This window comes from Pinus tabuliformis, chromosome 8 (genome assembly GCF_031772625.1).
Source record: "Pinus tabuliformis cultivar Carrire ecotype Pingquan chromosome 8, CPIR1, whole genome shotgun sequence".
NCBI lineage: Eukaryota > Viridiplantae > Streptophyta > Pinopsida > Pinales > Pinaceae > Pinus > Pinus tabuliformis.
In genome coordinates, this window is record NC_142294.1 from 1982616010 (window position 1) to 1982641950 (window position 25941).

Below are 25941 nucleotides of genomic sequence, written 5' to 3' on the forward strand. Positions count from 1 at the left end.
TTGTCAAGCGTGTTTTGGCAAAAGGTGCCTATGAGTTGGTGGATTATGATAGAATTCCATTGTCACAGCCTCGAAACGGGTTGTACCGCAAATGTTACTATGCTTAATTAAGTGTAGTAAAATCACTGTATATATGCTTTAATTGCATGTGTGTGTGTCAATGTGTCTTTTAGATTTTTCATGTGGTTAAGTAATCTGCTTTGCATTTGTTACAGATGTCGGAATATTTGGAACCATTTGTTGGTTACGTCGATGGTGCTAGTCGTAGTACGCAGAACCTATCTTCTGCAGCATGGGCCATTTTTTCTCCAAGTGGCAAGTTAGTGAGTTTTTAAGGGATTTGTATCGATCGTTCAACGAACAATATCGCTGAGTATAGCACGTTGATAGAACTTCTCTCTGATTCCATTTCACTTGGCATTCGTCGAATCATCATTAGGCTGGACTCACAACTCATCGTACTACAACTAACAAACGTTTATACCATCCAAAACCCAACAATTCTTCGTATGTTCCTTAGAGTGCATATTTTGGAAAGGCGTTTTGAGTACATTCAATATCAACATATTTCCATAAACTTTAACATATTAATTGATTCATTAGCAAACTATGTGTTAAACAGACATTTGTGACACATGTAAAAGCAAATTTTAAATTCACCTCATTAGTTGAATAGGATCGTACATAACCATATAAAGACTCTGAAAGTAAAATAGATAGATGTTTTTAAAAGTTTTTACAAAATTTGTGTCCAATACATGTTTGTTCATCTAACCTAAAAGCTCAAAATCCATGCAAAAATCATCCTAAGTAGAGCTAGTGATGCTCATGATAATAGGTCACAACCTGAGCTATCATGCACAAGAGCCACATCCAATGACCAGGAATACTAATAGTATGGCGCTGCAGCCTCATAGGTAACTCCTCAATCTAGACATCTGGAATACCAAGGGTTAATCCCTCTACATGATCCTGTAACTCTACCAGTGTCTCGGCCAAATCCAGATCTTGGAGAACTGCTCTCCCAACATCTCTCCACGTTGGTCCACCTGCCTCCTGTTGGTGTCTCATAGGTCGAACATTACCAAAATTTGCATGCATGATAACTATTTTAGTTTAGTCTTGGAAACATCAAAACACAAAAACATGTAGAAACTTAAAAATCAAAAAACATTTGGTCAAAAAACAATTTACCTATAGCACCCCATTAAGCACCCACTGGTAAACTCAACTCTGGATCTCCATGAAAATCCATCCCTACGTATGGATGCTCCTCGATGAAAATGTGTTGTCGATTGATCCAACTGAAGAATGCAACAGAAAATGTAATCGATGACTGATCATCATGTCTAGCCATCAATTGACCCACCTCTACAGTCGTGGATCTCTAGGACCAGTTACACCCAGTGTTACATGCTGAGGTTGCATCAATGGAATTCTCTCTAAGGTAAAAGAAATTAAGAGCGATCCATAGCTAAATTTTTTTGTCTTACCACTTTTTACCTTTGTTAGCTGCTCTTTCAACGAAGAAAGTACTGCCTCACACCAGTTGAATAAAGTTGGCTCAAGACACTCAAGTGCATATTACATGTATGATCTATTCGTCAGATGAAGTGTCACACTTCCTGCCAACTTTGCAATGATGAAAAGGATTGTTCTCAAGGGAAAATCATGAATATCTTTGATTATTATCTTTCTGTCCTTGCTAGGTTGTGTACCTAGCCAAAAAAATTGTCGAACATAGTCCCTCACTGATTCCCCTCCACAGGAAGAACCTGAAAGAGATATGGGGGCACCACGTCTCGACAACCCTGTAAGAAAGTAAACATCATCAATCATAATAGGGACCACTTTGTCCCTTATGTGAAAAGCCTGATCCATTGGATCCCATGCATGAACTAGGAACTGCAATAGTTCTGATTGTTGCCTCATTCCGAACAACCTAAAGTATTTGAGCAACCCACAGTTTCTGAGGGCCTCAACTGTACCCAGATCATTTAGGGCAACCATGTCTTGTTCTTCATGCTCTCTTTCTCACCAAGTAATAGACATTCTGATCCGATGAAAGCCTGAAATCAAACCATAAGCTTAGTTAGGATCCATTTCATGCAAAAAACTAGAGAAATTTTGGGCCAAACAGGTGAAACAAGTTTTTGAAACTCGCCTAGCGCAACCTAAGCAAGGAGACAATGCACTGCAATGCAGATAGCCTTCTATATGGGTGCTCCCCAGTGCAGTTTTCGACATGGAAGCCTGTACTGATCCCAGGGTGAAATATTCTAACCCAGGGGCCCTAAAAACCCTAAAAACTTGCATGAAATTGTAAAAGAATGACATGAAAAGAAAGAGGAGGGGTATATCTCCTACCTGGTCTAGACGGCATGAGAAATGATCCATAGAATCTCTCGTAATCAGCTACTGAAGATCGAGGTAAAAACAGGGTCAAAGCACAAACTGAATGGTAAATATCAAATGGTGAAAATAACATGGTAAATTCTTGTTTTTATGTTTATTTCATGATCATTAAATGAGTAAAATTTAGTATTTACCTATTTTTACCAATGAAACAGGTATGTTTAATCCGTTTAGTGTTGCTTTGAACAGATTTACAGTTGACTTACAGAATTTGATGTGCACGATCGTGAATTGTACTTTGACCACAAAGCATACTTTTATCTCTTTTTCGAGCTCTGTTAAACATCAAAAAGGAACCTCCTTGGAGTCCTCTTTAAGCTCTTTTCAGAGTCTCGAAATATGAAAAGATTGTCGAGCGCTTGTCCTTTTCAGCTCGTTAACGGATTGGAAACGACATCTACTTAGTATAAGTTTAATCCTTTTCCAAACTGAGATAGATTATTTACAAAAAAGGAATGTGTTGATCAAACATAGTCAATAGGTTCTCTCTTGTATTGTTTTACGCTTTTTCAGACTTGAGAGACAAATTTACGAAAAAGAACTTGTGGAGTTTTCTTTTTGTCCCTTTTCAAAATCTCTAAACATGAAAAGGACTGAGTTATCATTGTCTTTAAACTTGTTAAAACACAAACTTGTCCATCATGACAAGACTGAGTTTCACCTTTGCCAAACTTGTTAAAGCATCACATAGCAATGGATTCACCCGAAGGGTGGAATTATACAACAAGCATATGTTATCCTCATCAAGCTTGATAAAAATAAATAGGTACTATTCAGCAATGACTAGGGAAAAGGGAAAATGGGTAAACCACTTTATGGCAGCAGGTCGCTCTTGAACATGACACTTTCACTTCATCACTGTGACTATTTGGGTTGGGTAATCTGCTTGATGGTCATCATACCTTGGTCTATCATACCATCCATTACTTTGGTTTTGGGTCAATGCTACCAATCCATTCAATGTCGCCGACATGTTCAAGAGAAGTCACTCAGTTTAAATTCATCCTTTGCAATACTCGTAAACCTTCATTTTCATGACCGCCATTCCTAAACCTTGTGTCGTCAGTCACATTCCGTCTCCAAAAATCATTACACTCATTTCGTGTCATTGATGTGGGATACATCAAGGCCCTCCTGCGATGAGTTGCTTCTTTTTGACATCAACACATTATCCAAGAAGTTGACTTAGAAACACCCTTCCAGTACCTTGAGGCTTGCATACATCAATGGCAGGTTTCTTGCTTCTGGTGATAGGTTGACATCACTGGCCTTTGACCAAAAGACTTTGTATGGTGTTCGACATCAAAACATCCATTCACACCATGCAGAATGTATTTCAGTACCTTGAGGATCATTATCATTATCGGTTATTTCTCCGACGTCTATTAATGGCTTACATCATTGGCTGGTAATCAGACGGTGTCTTCCCATGTTCAACTTCGAATCACATATTCACATGGTTAGGCTCATACTTGAGTGAACGATTGAACGAGATAGAAGACCCCAAATCTAGTTTCATCCATCCGGGCTGTGATTTCAGGAAATGTACCAAATCATCCGTACAATGGATTTACATTGATGGTCATCCTATCATGGGTCTATTTCTGTAGACGACTATCTGTGTACTTGTAATGAAAGTTTATATGTTGAGCATGGGTATGCCTTCCCTTAGCAATTCATGAGAAAAAACCAAAATATCATGATATTATGTATTGTAATCGATGCAGGTCATCATCCACTTCAGAAGCTCCTCATCACATCGTAAATCATATCACTCGACATTAACATTTTCGACTTCATGCTTTAGGGGGCATCTTTTTGGGCACATCACTCCCATCATTCAAATCAATACTATTAGGGCTCATCAAACCCTAATTCAGTTGCTACATGCCCTAGACAAGTCATCACTTTGAATGCCTCCTTGCCTGAGAGTTTCTTGGCCTGAAGCCCTCCAGAAATGCCTCCTTGAGGGACCAGCGTAGCCTTGGTTGGGGGTAAGTGCGCTTTAATGCAGGTAGGCCCATGTCAAGGTGCTTTCCAGAGCACTTAGACCCACTTTGACCTGCATTGGGCGAGATTGAGAGAAATCATCATAGGGTTCTAGGAATATTCTTATCTTCTAGATCCATCTAAAAGATTCCCACACTTATCATCTCCTATGAGCTCGAAATTGGATAGGGAATGAGTTAAGTAACCTCCTATCCTCTCATCCCTTCCTCCATGGAAACTAACTCTAAGTTTGGAAGGCCATTCAATACCCTCATTTATGACCAAACCACCATCATTTTCCTATAAATTGAGCACTCATCTAAGTGATTAGGGGCTGGACTTTGAGAATTTGTAAGGAGATATTATTGGTGTGAGGTTTGAGATTGTAAGCAAGTATTGTTATGCTACCAAAGTGTTGTGCTTTTGATGTGATGTTGGTTGGAACCCAAGCTGGAAGAGTGACAATGGATCGGACTTCATGGTTGTAATTCTTCCTTCTACTTAATAAAGTTGTTTACACCTTTTCCCATATTCTTGTCTTTATGTGTGATGATTATATGTGTAAATTCTTTCGATTCCATTTTCTTATAGTAGATAGATCTCTTGCTTTGATTGGTTTTTGTCCTCTGTTTATGATTGCAAGTACTTGTCGAGCGGATTAAGTTTGAGAATGAGCGAAGGAGCCAAACAAAGGAGACAAAGGGAAAGTCAAAGTTAACAAGTAGGTCCCTTGTCTTATTTATCTTCTATATAAAAAGGTTAAGCACTTTAAATCTGTTGTTCTAGGTGTACCTACCCACCTAGAGAAATTGTGTTTATCCCTAGATGTAAAATTCCAAATTGTGTTTAAATCGGAAGTCCATGCCCTTGTGGAAGAATCCCGCATTCATAAGTCTATCCTAATAACCCTCAACTCCACATTCTTTACCTTGATTCCTAATGGAAAATCAGCTAACTCCCTAGACAAATTTCGGCCTATATCCCTTTACAATGTCATTTACAAAATTATCTCCAAAGTCCTTGCCAATCGGTTGAAATCCATCTTGCCTCTCCTTATCTCTCATCACCAATCCGGTTACGTGGAAGGCAGGAAAATTGTGGATAGTATCATCCTTTCTCACGAGCTCATCCACTCTCTCAAAATCCAAAAGAAACCTCGTATGATGATTCAATTAGACATGTCCAAATCCTTTGACAAGATTAGTTGGGATTACATGAGACAAGTTCTAGTTGTGTTTGGCTTCCTCAAAGATAATATCAAATGGATCATGGCAATGGTGTCAGGTGCATTTTTCTCCATCCTCATGAATGGTTCCCCTTCGCCACCCTTCCAGGGGTATCAAGCAAGGGGATCATATTTCTCCCTTTCTCTTTGTCATCATGGCTGAAGGGCTAAGCTGCTCAATTACTGCTGCTTTGCATGCTAACAAGCTCTCAGGTCTCCAGCCTCATGCCTCTGCTCCACCCTCCATGCACTAGCAATTCATGGATGACACCCTGCTCATGGGGCTCCTGACTATCAGAGAAGCTTCCGCTTTCAAGACCATTCTGTCCGATTTTTTTGCGGCCTCTGGCACCACCATTGACCCAGAGAAATCCAATTTTTTCTTCTTTAATACCCCTCTACCTATCCGCAAGAAAATTTCCAGGCTCCTTGACTTCCCCATTAGCACCCTCCCCTCCAACTACCTTGGGGTCCCCTTGACAGACAGGCCACTTTCCCGAGCTACTTGGGAAGGCCTGATCAACAAGCTTGAAAAAAGAATTTCCAATTGGACCTTCAGATCTCTCAATCTGGCCAATCATCTCGTCTTGGTAAAATCTGTTTTACAGACAATCCCACTCTATTTGTACTCGGCTCTGGCTGCTCCAAAAGTGATCTCCAACAAAATCAGAAACTTGCAAAGGAATTTATTATGGAGAGGAGCAGAGGAAAAGAAGAAATGGGCTCTTGTTGCATGGGAAAAAAATTGCAAGCCCAAAAAAGACGACAACCTTGGTCTCAGAGACATAGACCTCCTCGGGAAGGCCTTGGGAGCCAAAACTCTATGGAGATGGATTGCAAACCCTAACTCCCCTTGGGGAATCCTTTAGAAAGCTAAGTATACCCCTTCCCTCTCGCAGGAACAAATTATCAGGCTTAATGGCAGCATCAAAGGATCAGTTATCTGGAATCAAGCGTGGGAGAATAGGGCAATCATTCAAAAACATAGTTTCTAGGAGATTGGAAATAGAGACAAGGCTCTCTTCTGGGAGGATCCTTGGAAACAAAGGTTTGAACTTGATCAAGATCAATACCAACAAATCAAGACCGACATGAAAAATAAAGGTAGGACTAGAGTTAACCATTATTGGAAACCAAGGGTGGTTGGGGACAGATGGAGAATCTGGTTGGATCAAGAGGACTGGGCTCCCCACATTAATCATCAGGCTTGGCCTAATTTCACATCAGAACTTCAAAAATGATAGATCCTCCATGACTCCTCAGAGGATAAAATCTGATGGGGAAAAACATCAATTGGTCACTTCAATTTAAGTGAAGCCTACAAATACATAGCCAAGCTTGATCAACTTCAACCTAACCTAAAATGGAATTCTCTCTAGGACAGGAAACTTTGGCCTAAGATTGTTATTCTCCTATGGCGTGTTTTGCACAGGAAGATCTTAAATTGGGAAAATCTAAGGAGAAAGGGCTTCATTGGTCCCTCCAAATGCCATCTTTGTTAGCGAGAGGAAGAAACCCCCAATCATCTCCTCAATGAAAGTCCATACGCGTCCAAACTTTGGGACTAGGTATTCTTGGTCTTCAACAGTTCGGATCGGGATCCCTCCTCCATACAGAACACTATTGCAAACTGGAGACCTTCCTTCTCCTCTCACCCTTTGGTTAATTGGGAATGGAACTTAATACCTGGTCTGGTATGTTGGCCCTATGGAAGGAACGCAATGCCAGAACTTTCTGAGGCATCTCCACTCAGGAGGAAATTATATTATCTAAGATCAAAAGAGAAATTCGGGAAAACAGTGGCTTCTTCCCCCATTCAGACTTCCAATGCCCCTCCCACCAATTCAGAAATGAGAATTTTGTCTATGTGTGACCTCCTGCAGATCAGAGTTCTCAAAGTCTCCTCCCCACCCCCAGGAATGATAAACAGAAATACATATGGAGGCCGCCAGAGTTGGACAACATTAAGCTTAATTACGATGGCATAGCTAAAGGTAACTCGAGCCTGCCCAGTTTTGGAGGCATCTTTAGGAACTCAAAAGGTGAAATAATATGGATTTATGAGGGTAACATAGGTTCAGCGGCAAACAACACCGCAAAACTTCATGCTCTGGAAAATGGCATTACCATCACGCACAAACTAAAGCTCAGCCCATTGATCATGGAAGGGGACTCCACTTTGGCCACTCAGATAGGCAAAAAACTTCAGCAGGGTATCGAGGTGGCTAAAGTCTCGGACAACTGGTGCCTAAACAAAATTATACAGAGAATCCAACACAAAATAGATAGCATGGCAGGCCTACACTTTCAGGCCATCAGAAGGAACGATAATAAGCTCACAGACAGATTAGCAAATGAGGGTACAATGGGGACCCTTCAGCTGAACTCCAGATCATGGAATGACCTGGAGGATAGTGACCTCCGTCAGCACTGCGCAACCATCAATGACAAAGACAATCATATTACCGAACAATAACTATTCATGCACCCTCCATCAACTCAAGGATGATTCTAAGTACTAGAAGAAGGATGACACTGCAGCGCACACGCCAGATTTGTTGTCCTTTCCTGCCACCTCCCTCCTCCCTTGTGTGGTCGTCGCCATCCCATCACATCCCCTCTACAAGGCTCCTCCTCCTCTTCCTCATCTCTGTACTTCACACGCTTCCCCTTCCCACCCCACCTCTCTACTCCATGCCTCCCTTGATCCCCAGGCTTCTATTTATTTCCCCCTCACCCTTCTCCCTCCCATCATTCCTGCTACTCTCACACCCCCCCGCTCTTCCTCCACTCTCTAGTTCCTCTCGCTCCCCAGCCCCTCTGTTTCACTCATGGCCCTAAAGTGTAGTTCCATTCCTACCTCCAGTCAGGGGGGCAGGCATAGTCACTCAGCCACCCGATGGCATTCTCTAGGTTCCCCCCCCCCCACTACTCATGCTAAGACCTCCGTGAGGCATGCAACCTTGAACTGCGTGGCAGCCATAAACCCGAAAGCTCAAGAGCGCATTGCCAATCTGGAAGCCCAAACTAATTTTCTTCGCAGAGAGGTTATGTCTGATGAAATAGATGCGAACTTTGCCTGGATCCCTTATCCTGCCCTCATCAAATTTCACGAGAACCTTTATGCATGCACCATAGAAACATGGTGGCAGATGAAAACAATCATGGGTCTTGCAATGCAGGAGCGGGAGGAGCACACTAAGGCACTTGAAACCAAGATTGACAGCCTTACGAAGAATTTTGTTATCTATGTTGAAGCCGTCCACCATTGTCATTTCATTACTCGGGACTCTCCGCAGTACACCGTCATCAGGAAGAAATCGATGGCGAAACTCCATTCAGCAGTTGAAGGCTCACCAAGTATCAAGAAAGAGATTGTTGGAGCCTCCTCCAGTCATCTGAACACTACTGCGCCGCAGGAGGGGAGTACTCAGGAGACTCCCATCAGCCTGGATGAAGACCCAATCACCACCAACCAAGAATGAATACGACAATCTCTTTTTTGTCTCTTTTCCCTCGCAGAGGCCTGTCTATTGCAGACTTCTCAGTCTCGGAAATAAACACCCCAAGCCTAGTCAGTATAGCAACGACTATTATCTATACTCTCTTTTTTGAGTATGTTGTAAAAAGGGTTCCTTTTTGGTTCCTGGAAATTCTTCATTGTATCTACCATAGGCTACAGAACCCAATTTTGCCAAAGTTTCAATGTAAAAGGAGAAATATTGAAGCCAGAACAGACTATTATGTTGGTCCTTGTGTCGGGCTCTCTCCCCCGCACAAACCAACCAATGTAATTACTCACTTCTTTCAGTAATATATTATATCTTATTCACAAAAAAAAAAAGATTATGGTATATTTCCATGAGTGAATTAGTGGAAAATGGATGTAAGGGAGCTTGAGGATTACTTTGAAGAGATTGGAAGATAGATTCTTGTGTAATTACGAATAAGATTTCATTATTTGGGAAATTACAGTCTTCTTGCTAGGGAGATACCTAAGATGACACCATGTAACAAATTCTTGGAAGACATGAGTTTGGGGAAAAATAAATTGAAGTAAGAATGACTCCCAGATACTTAATTCATCACTGCTATCTAATTTTTTTTTATTTTCCCTGTTATGAAGTTCATACAAGTCGAACTCACACCGGCTTTCTGCTATTTTATACTGTCTGTCTACCAAAGGAAATTCATCTAGGTTATGAATAGGAGGTAATACACGATTTTCAACAACCATTTTCGCCTTTCCTTTATGAGATGACATCTTTGACTGTAATGGAGGCTAAGGAAATAGAGTTACCAGACTGCAATTGATCGATTACAAACGAGAATGGTGTTGCAGAGGGCATTGGTGCACTTGAAAATATTTGGGTCAAACCTGCATAGATCAAACGAATGGCAAAAGGGACTAATGCAGGGTGATGCAGGGTTTTTAAAATGAGAGCGGGGGGATTAATAGAAACATTACCATTTTTGGAGCGTCACATTAAAAGAATTAAATGTTGGCAGGAGTCATTAATGGCCAACGTCCATATGACTGTTGGCGGGAAGATTCAATGATTAACAGTAATGTGACGTGGACGATGGGTCGCGTGCCGTGAATGAAGTGGGTGAAGGTGGGAGCAGGTGGTGGTTTTTTTTTTTTTTTTTGAACGTGGGTGGTGAAAACGATAAGTGGTAAAGGAGGGGAGGGCCCCGTAGTCATCGTGGAACCGCCACATGGTTTTCGACAGTTTCCACATCGTCCTCCACTGTTGATCCTGGCAAGGATGATCTCGGCCATTCAACACACAAGAACTTTATTGAAAGGCAACAATACATCACATCATTGTTTATTTGCAACTTTAATCTAAATATTTTGCTAACTAATCAAAATTTACCATAATAAAAAACTTAAGGTGGCATTTTAACTAGCATGCCCTTTGGGAATTTTTATTTTTATTCATTTTTCACATATGTTCTTTTATTCCCTTTTTATTTTTCCTCTATTTTTCTTTATTTTTCTATTTTCATAATTTTTCTATTTTTCTTTTTGCTTTTTTATTCTTTTCTTTTTCTATTTTTCTTTTTCTTTTCTCTCCTTTTTCTATTTTTTCTTTTTAGGAGGATAAAAACAACTAAAAGTAAAAAATAAGTTACAACATCCCTCAGGATAAATAGCTGGATAATCATACCTTGATCACTATATTTATAGGACCCTAACAGGGGCTACCATAACCTTCTCAATCCTTGATTGAAATTGTTCTTCTCATTGACATATTTCAAAAGGGGTATTATGCACCATAACTGGATTTTATATGTGGAATTTATAGCCCTCGGAAATTGATGTGTTAACTAGACTCCTCAATGCCCACGTTCCTTCCACCATTTCGTCTCTGAGGGTTAGGGTTTTAGATCTTTTGATTTTTTGCCTCTTAGGTTTTAGTACTTTGTGTTAAAAAGTACATTGCAATATCTTATAATGGAAAATATTTTATAAATGAGGATAGCCAACACTTATCTTAATAGATAAACTACCACCATTCTAGATAGTTTTTATTTATTTGCATTCTATAGCCTTTTTCCATTTAATTTATTTATAGAATTTGGTTCTCTCCATTTTATTGTGCTTTATACACTATTTTTGTGTATTTCCATTCATATCCTTGTATTTCATTTCAACCTTCATCCATATTGGATCATTGTATTTTTTTCATCCATATTGATGCTTTCATAGTGGAAAATGTGGAGGAATAAACTCATAGGACCATTTTTACTAGCAGGATCAAGTTTGGGAGAATAGGGTTTGAAACCTTTCAAGAGCATTTTGAGGCATCAAACAACTTTTTTTGGGGGGTAAATTTTTTTGCTTTAGCATAACACATTTCTTTCATATTTTGCACATAGTGACCTTCCCAACATCGCAAGAATTACCTCAATCAAAGTTTGTATGCAAAATTTATGCCCCTCAGAAGTTTACCTTCCTATTTTCACTACCATAATTTTGAGAGGATGCCACATCAACCCCCATTATTCATGGAAAATGGGTCATCCATGTGATTATAATGAAGAATATTTTAAAAGAGTTTAAATTTTAACTCTCATTAGAAGTTGAGGGATTCAAAACTAACCACTAGTAGGCTATCAGGTATGTTATAATTGGGCCACTAGGAGGAAAAGGGGTTCGATTATTTTCAAGTGTATCATATTCGATAGACAAGTATAGTAGTCAAGAGGGATAGGAGAGAGAACAGAGATAGGATTTATGCATTATAGTAGCCCCTGTTCCACAAGACATACTTCTTTGTACTCACAACCAATTTCTATATAGAGAAAGAGAGAAAAACAGCCTCACCTTCCAGTTGGGGTTTCTCTCGAAAAAGGCTTCCTAGGATATATCTTGTGTCAAATGTTTGTGAGTTTTTATTTCACTCTTCTCAATTTTCTACATAAATTTTAATTTGCATGCATACAAAATAAACAAAAATCTACAAATCCATAAATATAAAGAGAAATAAACCCTAATAGTGTAGATTTTGGATTTTTAAATATAGTTTTATTAGAACCGTTGTGACAAATTGTCCAGTGGAATATCCATGGGAATTTACAGATCAACTCTTTATACAATACATATCTTTTTGTAATATATCTATCTCTTGTAGAGAATCATCAATATCTTGTTGAAGTAGTTCGATTTCATAATGAGAATTGTATAGCCTCTTTCCACCTTTATCCATTTAAAAGTCTAAATGATCCTTGTTTTTTTGTCAAAGAATCAACACAACAAATATAGGGTATTGGGCACAACCAATGATGGTGCGGGTGTTGGGTACCATTGACCATGCACCCTTAGTGTTCCATCAAAAGAGAAAATTGACTCACTTGACCTTGACTTTCACTATCTTGGATTTGAATTGACTTAATAGGCTTGGCTTAACTAAACTTGGCTTTGACTCTTTTTGTCAATTATTTTTAATGATTTTTCTAAAAATGTTATTACTGACTTCAATTTTACTTTGATTCAACATTCCAAACTCTTCAATTAATTTTGATGACTTAATTAGTGAATTCATCAAATTTTATGAATTCAACAATAACTAACAAATTTAGATAACACACTAGAAATATCTGTGAGGTTAACCTGAATACACCTTCACAGTGCCCCAAATTTGTGTTACAGCCTACAAATATTGCATGAAATTTTTTTATTGTAGCTTTCACAAACCATCAAAATTTAATAAATAAAAATCTCACTAATTAAATTAATTGAAAAAATGAAAGATAACAATTTGAATAATCACTAGGGTTTCCTATTTCCAATTGTTATCTTGTAAAAATATGGTTTATATAGTGAGAAAAACATGTTTTTCACTTACGATGTTCATTTTTCCACATTGGATGAAAATTTTCAGCAATATTTTTTCCTTCAATATTTTTTCCTTCAAATTTGAGATTTTAAGTCCATGTTAAGAGGGATTTGGTCAAGTTTAAAGATATTTCCAGTGATACACTACTTGCTTAATTTTATTGTGTATAATAACCATAATCTACATTTTAATGAATGCACATTCCATGATTACATAAAATCCATTTTTTATATGATCAATGTCCGACCAAAGATGAATCCTAAAAACATAAAAATACCCTTTGATGCTTCTGAATATACTTTTCAACACATCGTAATCATTGAAAATAGATCAATAATGAAAGAAAGCCTTAATTTTACAGGTAACCAATCTAGAAGCAACAAGTTTCCCCTTCATTGATGCCTTCTTTTTGGATTGCAAGCATTTCAAGTGCTAGTTCTCTCTTCTCCATTGTAGCTCTTGGTCATTAGAACCATCACAGTCATATACACATCATTCTCATTGTAATATCATCACCAAAGAAACCACAACTCTAATACCAAATGTTATGAATATGTACATAAATATAAAAAAACATTAACACAAAATTTCACCATAAAAACACATATATACTTTAAACATCACATTGCATTGATTTCTCACATATCATACATATATTTCTTTTAAAAGAGTACATGGTGACCATAATAAACACGTCATAATAAGATATTTCATTTAACCATCTAATAATATTCAAAAATTTCTCAAGAGATTCCATAAGATCCTCCTCTCTCACTTATCTATGGAGTCTTCATTCTTAGTTTTGTGCATTCACATTTATGCATGGTTTACATTATTAAATACTAGCATTTGCACCAGATGTTGCAAAGGAAACGCCGTAAGGTATAAATTGACAAAAGCAAATAGAGCAAAAAATACTTTGATAAAGAATAAAAATATATTAAACATTGAAATCAATGCCCCATTAACTGGAACCACTTTAGTATATTGCTGGGTTTACCCATAAATTGCAAGCTTCACAAGCTGAAGATCAGATTAAACTTTGGGGAGGTTCAGTAGATTCAATTAAAAACAGTTTAAGGAAGGTAGATAAAGTAAACCCTTTATAATTTACTATGTGATATCTTGTATTATACAGAGATGTTTATTGTTCAGAAGATTAATCCTCTCATGTTATATAGAGATGTTTATTCACAAGATTAATCTTGTGGCAGGACACTGAAAGAGATGATAGAGAGCAGTTATCTTTTGAAGTATGAAATGAGGATTGCTACACTGTTACTCTGAAGTGATGCATGTACTCTAATCCATCCACATCACTAGTTTCGGCAGATAATAGGCATTTTTAAGTGTATTTGAAGAGGACAATGACTTCATGGTGAATTTGATTATGGTGTCTTCTTCCACAATCAAGGACAAAAAAAGTCATTTTTTTTTTCAAGCTGCATTCAATTGTCTAGACAAATTTTTAATTCCCTCATTCGTTGTTTTCGTGGAATCACCCTGTTCTTTTATTGCAGGCTTTGACTTTTATAAATGTTGATTAATGGTACTCTATTTTCCATAACATCATGTGATTATCAGGTGATGTTGAAAAATATACAATCTTCTACCACATTCAAGGGCATGGAGAGTCATTTTGTCAAGCTGCACTGACTTGTCTATGCAATTGTTTAGTTCCCTCATTCATTATCTTCATGGAACCACCCTGTTCTTTTATTGGAGACTGACTTTTACAAATGTTGATTAATGGTTTTCTATTTTCCCTAGCATTACGGGACTATCAAGTGATGTTGAAAAATATACAAATAGAAGGAAAACTTCACCATGTTTATGTAAATTTAAAGCACAGGACATATTTAAATGTGAAAATTATTTTTGTTTGTTTGTAGGGTTTAATCTTTATCAGGCTCTAGGTTTAAATTTCTTGGTGAAGGGTTGAGGATTGAAACTCTCCTATGGAACATCCAAACTCGATCAAACATTAGATACTTTTAATGACAACATCACACAATTGAATAGATTATTCTTCCATCCAACATAAAGCTGAACCGGACATGAAACTAGCCCAACCTAAACTCAACCTTCAACTTAATAAAAATATAAATAACAAAATTCAGATAGCTAAGAAGAAAAGGACTACTAAAGAGTGTATAAATAAAAAGGTATTAAAACTCTATAAACTCTATTCAAATAGTGTCTATATTCTAACTTCAAATAGCAAAGTAGCATAATTAATCTGTTCACGTACCTTGGTATCGTTTCTTGCCTCTTGGTTGATTATTCGGCTTTTACGTTGTGTGGGGGAACATTCGTGGATGTTGTTCACCACATCTACTCTCCTTTCTACTTGACTCGATGCCAAATGAAACGCCCAAATCGTTTGGGAAACACTTTTGAATCAACGATCAACGGCTGAAATTGTTGCAATCGTCTAATATATAATCGTGTGGCTTACAAGATGAGAGGTAGGCAGAGAGGGAAGTTGATCTCAGAGGGAACGCCTTACAGCGTAAATATAATCAAAACAATAAATAAACAATCTTCTTTTTAACCTTTTTATACCAGTTGTGATAGAATAAACCACTCGAAATAAGTAAATAACACCAAAATAATCACAAAACTCAAACATTTTATTGAAATAAATGATTGAATAGCTTTATAACCATAATTAGTTAATTGATTCCTTCATCATTGGGGTGAGGATAAATGATATATGACTTGAATAATATATATATATATATTAATAATATGACTTGATCTCAGAGAGAACGCCTTACGGCATAATTATGGGAAAAAAAATATGATTGAATGGATGTGCTATCCTGTTTTTCAAAAGAAAAAAGACTGCATATACAGGGCAGGACGCATCTACAGGCATAGCCGATGCCCCTTCTCCGATTCCTAAAAGATAGCTGTGTTCTTTTCTTCCCGTAAAAAAGGTAGCTGTGTATTTCACTGAAAGATAGCTGTGTTTTTGCCTTGCTGAAAGAAAGTATGCGGAAAATGAAACAGTAGATACCGAGAAGATTTTATGTGAAACAGATTGAAATTTTGGTAGACAACTCCCATTTTTTCTATGAAACAAACAAATTGACAAAATAGGTAGTGGGAAAATTTTAAGTGAAACAGATTGAAAGAATGTGTTATAATATATTTTCAAAAGAATAAAAGAATGCATATACAGGACGGGACGCATCTACAGGCATGGTGGATGCCCCTTCTTCCTACGCCTAAATGTAGGCGTGCAATTACAATTACAAAAATGATTATACCAAAGGCTGGAAAGATTTGGTAGTGGGATCCCACATAGCCGGCAGCAGAAATGCCCGTCCATTAACTCCGCGGGCATTGTAGCTTGCCCCACTTATTTTATCCATCAGAAGCTCCCCAGGGAAGCCCGGGTAAGCCCCCTTTCCATATATTCCGGAGCAGGCGGAGACGGCCTCTAAAGGTGCAGCGGGTTCCCCTTGGAAGTAGCCGGTATTGAATGGATTGGTGGTTTTTCCTGCCAGAACGGTGGCCATGTTGATGATCATGCCATCAATGCCCACGTCTCCGTTTGGTGCCACCAGGGGAGGAGTCTGGGGTCCGTACATGGGCTGATGAAATGGCCACGCGCACTGTCTAGGGCACTGACTCGCAGAATTCCCAACCCACGCGTATGGAATTGGAAGCTGCTCATCATGCTTCTCGGCAGCCTCCTTCCCCTGCAACATTCGGCTTCCTGTACTATTGAGATTGAGAGTGGCATGGAATCTGCAGGAGCTCATGCAGAAACCCTCCACAGTGACATCCTCAGAGGTGAGAACCAAGTACACAGCATTGGCATTTCCGGGTGATTTCCGAGGAGGCAGAGCCCCCGACTTGAGGGCAGCTTCAACCAAAGCACCAATGTCAGTCCTCTTGAGTGACTTGCCGAGGGAGTATTGTTGGTCCACCTTCTGCTTTCCAAGCATCACAACACTGGATGTGGATGTGGATATGGATGTAGCGGTCTTGTTAGAGGGGGTGCCTTCATACTTGTGTGTGGTCTTCCACCAAGTGGAGGCGGAGGGCTGATTTGCTTTTCCCTCTGACGTCTTTGCCCCAAGAGATTGTACAAAATCGCCCACAATGGAGCATTGAACAAGGGTGAACTGCCCATACCATATCAGATGGAGAGGAATCACCCCACTGGCAGAGAGCAGAGGACCATCATGGTAAGTCAAAACAACAGATGGCTCTTCCACCAACGCAGCAAGTTTCCTGGACTGTCCACCAGCAGCAGCGGCGGATGCCCACAATACCGCCATACAAAACACGCCCATTTGCAGGATCACAGTCAGTCGAAGCCGCGAACCACAAGCAGCCATTTGAAGGCAAGCTGATAAAATACCCTGCAACCTTCACTATCACTATGGATCGATCAGAAGAGATCCAAAGGAATCAAACAATGAAGAAAGAAGCTACAATCAAGAAAGAAGTTACTGGTAGGGAAGAAAATACGGTTGTGAGATTGAAGAGTAGAGTAAAGGGATGAGGTTTAAGTAGGGGGGGTTGTGGAAGCGAGGACGCGGTTACGCAGAAGGAGGTGGTGACAGCAATGGACTAAGGGGTGCCATGCTCGCCGGCATTACAGAAATAATTAAGATGAAACTATTCGATGCCAAATGAAACGCCCAAACCGTTTGGGCAACCCTTTTGAATCAACAATCAACGGCTGAAATTGTTGCAATCGTCTAACCTATAATCCTGTGGCTTACAAGATGACAAGTAGGCAGAGAGGGGAGTTGATCTCAGAGGGAACGCCTTACGGCGTAATCACAAGTAACAATTATTTTAACTTGCCTATGAACAATGCCTCTTTACATTTATGCTTATTTACCCAATAAACTTTCTTCACAAGTCATAAGTTTATATTTCTTAATTTGTGTTATCCTTTTCAATTATGATATTAGAAATATTAAATTTAAAATTAATTAAGGATATCACAAATAATGAGGGGGGAGATAGTTGTTATATGTGTGACAAGTACTTAGAGGAAATGATATCTTACATGGCCCAAACCTCTCCATGTGAGAAAAGAATCCATCACATATTTCATTAATTCATCCATTACTAAAAGATTTTCAACATTAAGTTTACAATGTGATTATATTGATTTAAAATTGGGTTAGTCTAATCAAGAATACAATGGGAATACAATGGGTTAGTGGTCAAGGTTCTCCATCAAACCATATATACTTCTATGCAACATAGAATTTTATTACTTTTTTGTTTCTTCTCAAAAATGAAATAGAAAGTTGTGAAGGAACAAGGAAAATATTTGCCTTTTGTTGCTTTTATGTGGCAAGCATAGTATTTATGTTCTTGAAATTAAATCTATGATACCCCTTATGGCAAAGGGTGATGTTGAAAACTAATCCTAAAGGAAACATTAAATTGCATACAATTAAGAGCAAAATATTCACTTATGAATAGAGAGAATTAGCAAGTGTCCATTGCAAATGAAAAACTAGCAAGAAGTTTGATTATTTTCCTTTTAGTTTTAGACTAGTGTTGAATATTGTGCCTCCACCTTTGCTTTGAGATGTGGGAGGCTTTATTTTCAAGGTTCTACATGAAGCTATATATATTTCCCCGCAACTTCGACTTTTATTACTTTTGTAAATATTAAGAAAAAGGAAATATATTTGAAAGAAGGAGGGTCATTAAGAATTATACAAAACCTAACCATAAGATTTAGCATTGCTACTATTTGGAAGCTACTCCATATTGATCTTCCATCTCAGTGATTGGATCACTTATTAGTTAAACTTTTACTTTCCCTTCACACTAAAGAGTTAATTTTTTGTCTATATATTAGGAAGCTTCCTAAGAATCTTTTCAAAATATGGTTCCATCAAGTTTCATCATGCATAGGTCTTAAAAGGATTTCTTCAATATACCCATAAGTGTAATCCCTGGAATCCAATGATGAAGTATCTATAAAGTCTATTTTTTTTCCATCATTAGTATGTTGGGAGTGTATGATGGTGCTTATATAGCCTTGCTTATTGATTTTCTAATAAATCTTGATTTTTTGGAAAGAAATGGTCCAACAAGTTATTTGTAGACAACTAATATTATATGTCCACTAGTATTGGAAAAGATATGAACATTTAGTGGATCCATTTGTCCTAGTTATTGCAACTAATGCTATACATTATGTTGAAATAATGGGATCGCACTTGAAAACCTTAAAAGTAATTTCAAACACATAATCAATAATTCAACATACTAGGCAAGTAAAACAAGCATTTTTAGAAAAAGCTCACAAACTCACTCTTAAGTATATTAAAGATGATTTCAAATGCATAACAAATGCATCAACTTATGCATTTCTAAGATGTTAACAAATGCATTAACTTATGGACTTACTAAGCAAACATAATAAGACTTCTTAGAAAAAGGTCGCAATAATTTGTTTGTAAATATTGGATGAAGACTAGATAAATTTGACCATTATGTGGATATAGATGTTTTGGAATTAAGCATTAAACTCAAATATCACATTCTCTTGGTCTTAGAAAAACTTATTTATTTCTTTCCAATACAACTATTTGATGAAGTAGACATAGTTTACCACTAGGTAGACGTAGATGTGTTGGAAATAAGGCTTTCACTATAAAACCACACTTTTTATTGGTCTTCTTACTTTCGATTAGCTTGTATGCCTTCACTTCTTTTTTCTATGCAAAGGGAACTTGTAATTTCATTAAAATAAAATTATGAAATTATGTTCTATATATGCTAAAAAGAATTCATAGTATCCTTCAGAAAAAAGGAGCCATAACTCTGTGAATGAGTCTTCATCGCACATCTCATATTGACCAAGACCAAGACAAATCCATTCAAGGTTTGTATTTGATACCATTAAACCATCAACCCTTGTAATTAGGGGGGAAATGTTGACAACAATCTTATTATTACAAAAATTATATACCCAAAGTACTAAATCCTCAACTCATATAGTGAATATGGATTCTAAAGAAGCACTTAAAAGGGGGTTGTTTGTTTCTACGCCTTCAAATATAAGTTAGTTTATCGAATAAAACCTTTTTTTCCTAAAATAGGAAAGATCACTGTCCATCTCAAATATACGGTGGGTTGTGCTATGAGTTATTGAAAGAGATGAAGCATATGTACTTGAAACAATTTTAAGACCCAAAAATTGGTCCTGCAATTTTTTTGGGGTGAAAATGGTTTGCAAAACACACATACACACATATATGGTAAGTGGATGTTACAAACAACTAAGTTATTGCTACCAATACAATCAAACTAACTAGACTTCAACATGGTTCATATAATCAAGTCATAAAGTTCAAATCCATGTGTGTAAGTTTGTTGTTGCATTTTAAATATAAATAATTTCTTCTATATATGTAAACATAATACAAATAATTTCGAAGCAATTTAATCTATAGATAATAATATTGACATCATGGATAGATGAAAAAATCAAATTGAATATAAACCTACAATCTATTCAATATAGTGTTGCAAAACCATGTAATTTCCTTGTTGACAATATGATAATGCATAGTAGCATGAAGTTGTTTGAATAATTAAAAGTTTAAAAAAATATTAACATTACATGAATGTTGGCAATACCTAAAATATTTGTCATTCTTCACTTCATAAACTAAATGTACAAGAACTTTGGTCATTTGATGTAGAGGCATCATTCCTTATTGCATTTGTATCGATAAGCAACTTGGATATGCTTCGTCTCAATCTTCTAGAAGCAACTGCATTTGCCTCCAAATCCTCTTTGATACTCTCCAACATCCTTACCACAACTCTCATAGTTGGTCTTTCTTCTGGTGAATGTTTTGAACAAAGCAAACCAACATATAGCAAATCTAGTAGACATTTATATACTTTGTTCTCATTAATTTCATCTCCACACACCTCACTAAAAATGCTACTTTCAATTACCTCATTCACATTGTTTGGGTATGCAAAGTTCACCCAATTGTGCAAGTTTAGGTCTCCCACAAACATGTGATTGGTTGATTGTTTTCTAGTGAGCATTTCCAATAACATAATTCCATAGCTATAAACATCTCCCTGGGTGGAAACTGTTCCACTCAATCCATACTCTACAGTAAAAGAAACATTCATTAAATTTTACTCAATCAATTCATATAAATATTGTTAATGAGAGAAGAAAAATGAAAATGTTCTTTAAGAAAGACATACCTGGGGCAATGTAGCCAATGGATCCTCTTAAAGCAAGTGATGAAGCATGTGAATTTGTAGAGCTTTCACCAATCAATCTTGCAATACCAAAATCTGTGACATGGCCTAACATATTTTCATCCAAAAGTACATTGCTAGGCTTGATATCACAATGTACTACTTGCACAAAACAATCATGATGAAGATATTCCATTGCACGGGCCACATCTATGGCAATGTCTAATAGTGTTTTCAACTCCAGTTCACACACATCCTCACCATTGTTGTCATCTCTTTTAGGATACAAATGCGCCTCTAAGCTTCCATTAGACACAAACTTGAACACTAAAGCTCTGAAATGGAGGTTGGAACATGAGGTTATGATTTTGACTAGATTTTGATGTCGAACCTTCTGGAAGACACTGCATTCTGCTTTAAAACTCTTCTCACTCTGGTCATTTTGCAATTGGAAAACCTTCACAGCAACAGGTGTGCCATCATTCAAAATTCCTTTATACACTGACCCAAAGCTACCTGTTCCCAACAAGTTGGCTTTGTCAAATCCATTAGTCGCTATGTGAAGCTCTTGATATGAGATCCTTGGATGCTCTAACTTTTGGAAAATAGATCTTGAAACATGAATGTTTTGTATATGTATATTCCCTCTCCATAGGAATCTTAAAAAGAAACAACAGAGTATAAACGCAGTAGCTCCACCCACTGTCAATAGCACTCTTTTGACAATTGTAGAATGACCTTGACCTTTTGGTGTCGGACAAGGATATAATTGGAATATTTTTGGTCCACAGAGGTTGGCATTTCCATTTAAGGACATGGAAATTGATTCATTTGCAAAAATTCCCCCCGTTGGAATTTCCCCAACAAGCTTGTTAAAAGATAAATTTAAATATTGAAGCATTTTCAGCTTGTTGAGAGTAAGAGGTATTGTCCCAGATAAAAGGTTGGAAGAGAGATCTAGGCTCATAAGGCTTTGCAAATTTTCAAGTGAATCTGGAATAGAACCTTGGAAGGAATTCCAAGATAAATTCAGCGAAATTACTTCAACACAACTTCCAAGTGTAGATGGAATGACTCCACTCAAGTGATTAGCAGAGATATCTATAGCTTGAGCCATTGACATTTTACCAATCTCAGTGGGCAAGGAGCCTTCTAATAAATTCCAAGACAAATTCAAATAGAAATTTAGATTGTAAAGCTTACCAATCTCACGTGGTATGTTTCCAATGAGTTTATTGTGTGACAAGTCGAGCAATTCCAAATTTGTACAGTTTCCTAAGTTGGAAGGTATGCTCCCTGATAATTGGTTGTGATGGAGGTGGAGAAATCTTAATTGTTTAAGGGGTGCAAGGGAATTGGGAATCTTTCCAGAGAGTATGTTTCCACTGATGTCCAAGAGACCAAGTCGTTGTAAATTTTCAAAGTCATCAGGAATATCTCCTTGTAATTTGTTATTTCCTAAAATTAATCTTTCTAAAATTGTAAGGTTTCTTAAAGATGGAATGCTACCATTTAAAGAATTTCCAGATAAATTTAGATAGGTTAGGCTGGTAAGATTGCCTATATGTGGAGGGATGTTCCCTTCTATCAAGTTGTTTGCTAATTTCAAGATAGACAAATTGGTAGAAAGTTTTCCTATGGCAAGGGGTAAGACACCAGCGAGTTTATTGTCTCTCAAGTTTAGTTCTTTTAGGTGGGAACAATTGGTAAGCGCTATCAGAAAAGGCATGGTTGTAGCACTGCCACTATTAAGCTGATTAGAAGACAATTTTAATATTTCAAGGAGGGATAGCTTACCTAATGTTGTTGGCACACTCCCACTCAACATGTTGTCGGATAGGATGAGCTCTTTGAGTTTTGAACAATTTCCAATGGAATTTGGTATTTTTCCACTAAGTTGATTTCCCCATAAATAAAGCTCACTCAAGTTAATTAGATTTGACAAAGAAGAGGGAATGGAGCCTGATAATTCATTGCCAAAGAGGTAAAGGGTTTGGAGACTAGCGAGTTGGCCCAATTCTTGTGGAATGCTACCAATGAGTTTGTTTTTCGAAATATGCAAGTTAACCAAAGTGGAGATATTTGACAAAGAAGGGGGAATGGAACCAATGAGTTTGTTGTGGGAAATCCTCAACTCAACCAAAGTGGAGATATTTGACAAAAATTTGGGAATGTAACCTGACAATTCACAATAACACAAGTAAGACCATTTTTAAATTTCTAAAATAATCAACGCCCAAAGATTTCCAAAGGAAGACGAATAGTACCTGTGAAGCTGTTTCCACTTAAGTGAAAAAATTTCAGATGTATGAGGGAGCCAAACTCTTCTGAAATACCTCCAGTTAGATTGTTGTAGGAGAGGTCCAAGTGAGCCAAATTTGTACAATTGCTCAGATAACTCGGAATATGACCATGGAGGGAATTTTCTCCAAGATCAAGTGATTGGAGATAAATGAGAAGGCCCAATTCTTCAGGAATGCTTCCTGCGAAAGCTTGTTTGTGAAAAATTAAGTCACTCAAAGCTTTTAAGATATTTGATAAAAAGGGAGATAATTTTTTGCAATCTCTAAAATAATCAAAACTGAAAGGTATCCAAAGGAAGAAGATTCATACCTGTGAGAATGTTGGCTCCCAAGTAAAGTTGCTGCAGATGTGTTAGGGAACCCAGCTCATGGGGAATACTTCCAATCAGATTGTTGTCGAAGAGTGACAAGTAACCCAAATTTGTACAATTGCTCAAATAACTCGGAATATGACCATGGAGGGAACTTTCTCCAAGATCAAGCGATTGGAGATTAATGAGAAGGCCCAATTCTTCAGGAATGGTCCCTGCGAAAACTTGTTTGCGGAAATTTAAGTCACTCAAAGCTTTTAAGATATTTGATAAAAAGGGAGATAATTTTTTGCAATCTCTAAAATAATCAAAACTGAAAGGTATCCAAAGGAAAAAGATTCATACCTGTGAGAATGTTGGCCCCTAAGTAAAGCTGCTGCAGATGTGTTAGGGAACCCAGCTCATGGGGAATACTTCCAGTCAGATTGTTGTAGGAGAGCGCCAAGGAAACCAACTTTGTACAATTGCCCAGATCACTTGGAATGTTTCCCTCGAATTGATTGCGGTCCAACCAGAGCTCCCTCAAACGGAAAAGGCGTCCCAACTGAGTTGGGATATATCCGTGGAGGGAATTGTTAGAAAGATCAATGTAATGGAGAAAGGACAAATTGCCGAGGTAAGGAGAGATGGTGCCCTGCAGTCCCATGTCAGGGAGGTCGAGAGAGACGACTCTGTCCCTGTGACGGCGGCTGCAGGTGACGCCGGGCCAATTGCAGAAGGGGAGTGCGAGACTCCAGTTGGCCATGGAAGCATGAGGATCACTGCTTATTTTGTTTTTGAAAGCTAAGAGAGACTGTCGATCGTCATGAAATGAATGCGGAGAGGAGGAGGAGACGGAGATGAAGGAAAAAGTGAAGATGAAAAAGAGGAAATGAAGAGGAAAAGAGAGTAGCGGCATGGTGCTGGAAATGGAAATGCAGAGGAGAAATTGGAATGCTGGAGAAGTGAATGGCAAAGGATGGTATGAATGTGAAGGATGGTCACGAGTATTTATAAAGAGAGAGTGGGTGAAAGATGGTAATGTAATTTTTCGTCCTCTTGTGAAGATGAGGCGTAATTTTTGGTAATTTTTCGTCCTCTCGTGAAGATGAGGCGGATCGGAAAGTTTGGGCGTTGTGAAGATGAGGCGTAATTTCGGGTAGGTTGAGGTGAGGTGGTTGAGTTGAGTCATTGCGCAGGGGAAAATAGAATTGATGTATTTCAAATCGATTTTATATTTAATAATTATTTGTGGATGTAATTATTAAAAGAGTGAGAAAAGGCTGGAGTGGGACCCGCAATTCCATAGATTTCCACCGAAAATTTGGGCGAGGCGAAGAGGGGGCGGAAGAGGAGGTGGTGGTGTCATTGTGAATTGAGCTGGAAGTCCATATATTTCCACCGAAAGTTTGGGCGTGGTGAACACGGAGCGGTAGCATCGGAAGAGGAGGTGTAATTATTAAATGTCAGACCTATTAAATATAAGAGTGGGACCCGCAATTCCATAGATTTCCACCCGAAAATTTGGGCGTGAATTGACGTGGAAGTCCATAAAGTTTCACCGAAAGTTTGGGCGTGGTGAACACGGAGCGGAAGCATCGGAAGAGGAGGTGTAATTATTAAATGTAAGACCAAGACGCGGAAGTTTTGGCGTGGTGAACACGGAGAGGAGGTGTAATTATTAGTAGTAGTAGTTGCGTTGAGTCATGGCGCGCCGAGGAGGAGGCCCTGAAGTCATATTACACAGGAAAATATAATTATTATTTATATTAAATTGATTTTGTCTTCCACATCTGATTATTGCTTTATCATATTAAAATATATTTTATACTTAATAATTATGTATAATTATTCGGTCGTGTAAGCTTGATCGAGACACGGACCTGCAAGTCCATAAAGTTCTACCGAAAATTTGGGAGTGGTGAAGTCGGGGCGCAGGCGCAGGAATAGGAGTAATTATTAAATATAATATGGAGACCCGGAAGTTTCGCTGTGGTGGAGAGGGAGCGGAGCCTTCCGTAATGGATTTGTAATTATTATGATACCTTATAAGGAAAGGAGTTTTCTAACTATTAGACTTTTTGATATTCAAATTTATAAATTATTTATATAAGATTGTAATTTTATTATTTCCCAATTAAATATTT

At 37.9% G+C, this 25941-nt stretch overlaps 1 protein-coding gene and 1 pseudogene across 1 annotated transcript; both read right to left on the reverse strand.

The window, feature by feature from the left end:
* Positions 1-16244: 16244 nt before the first annotated feature.
* Positions 16245-17330, reverse strand: LOC149244396 (protein EXORDIUM-like 2 pseudogene; annotated as a pseudogene).
* Positions 17331-19887: 2557 nt separating this feature from the next.
* Positions 19888-24759, reverse strand: LOC149244397 (uncharacterized). Its single transcript, XM_089371535.1, has 5 exons — positions 24161-24759; positions 23815-24030; positions 23436-23684; positions 21205-23397; positions 19888-21104 (listed from the first exon to the last, which is right to left on the reverse strand). Exons 1-5 carry the CDS (start codon positions 24558-24560, stop codon positions 20638-20640), a joined length of 3525 nt encoding a protein of 1174 aa, XP_089227661.1. The 5' UTR covers positions 24561-24759; the 3' UTR covers positions 19888-20637.
* Between the last annotated feature and the right edge of the window lie 1182 nt (positions 24760-25941).

Coding starts and splice junctions, on each gene's coding strand:
- LOC149244397 (XM_089371535.1), bottom strand. CDS start 24,560: ATGGCCAACTGGAGTCTCGCACTCCCCTTCTGCAATTGGCCCGGCGTC. Junction 24,031..24,160: donor AGGGGCCAACATTCTCACAG/GTATGAATCTTT, acceptor AAGTTTTCGCAG/GGACCATTCCTGAAGAATTG. Junction 23,398..23,435: donor TCCTTTGGAAATCTTTGGGC/GTTGATTATTTT, acceptor GGTCTTACTTGT/GTTATTGTGAATTGTCAGGT.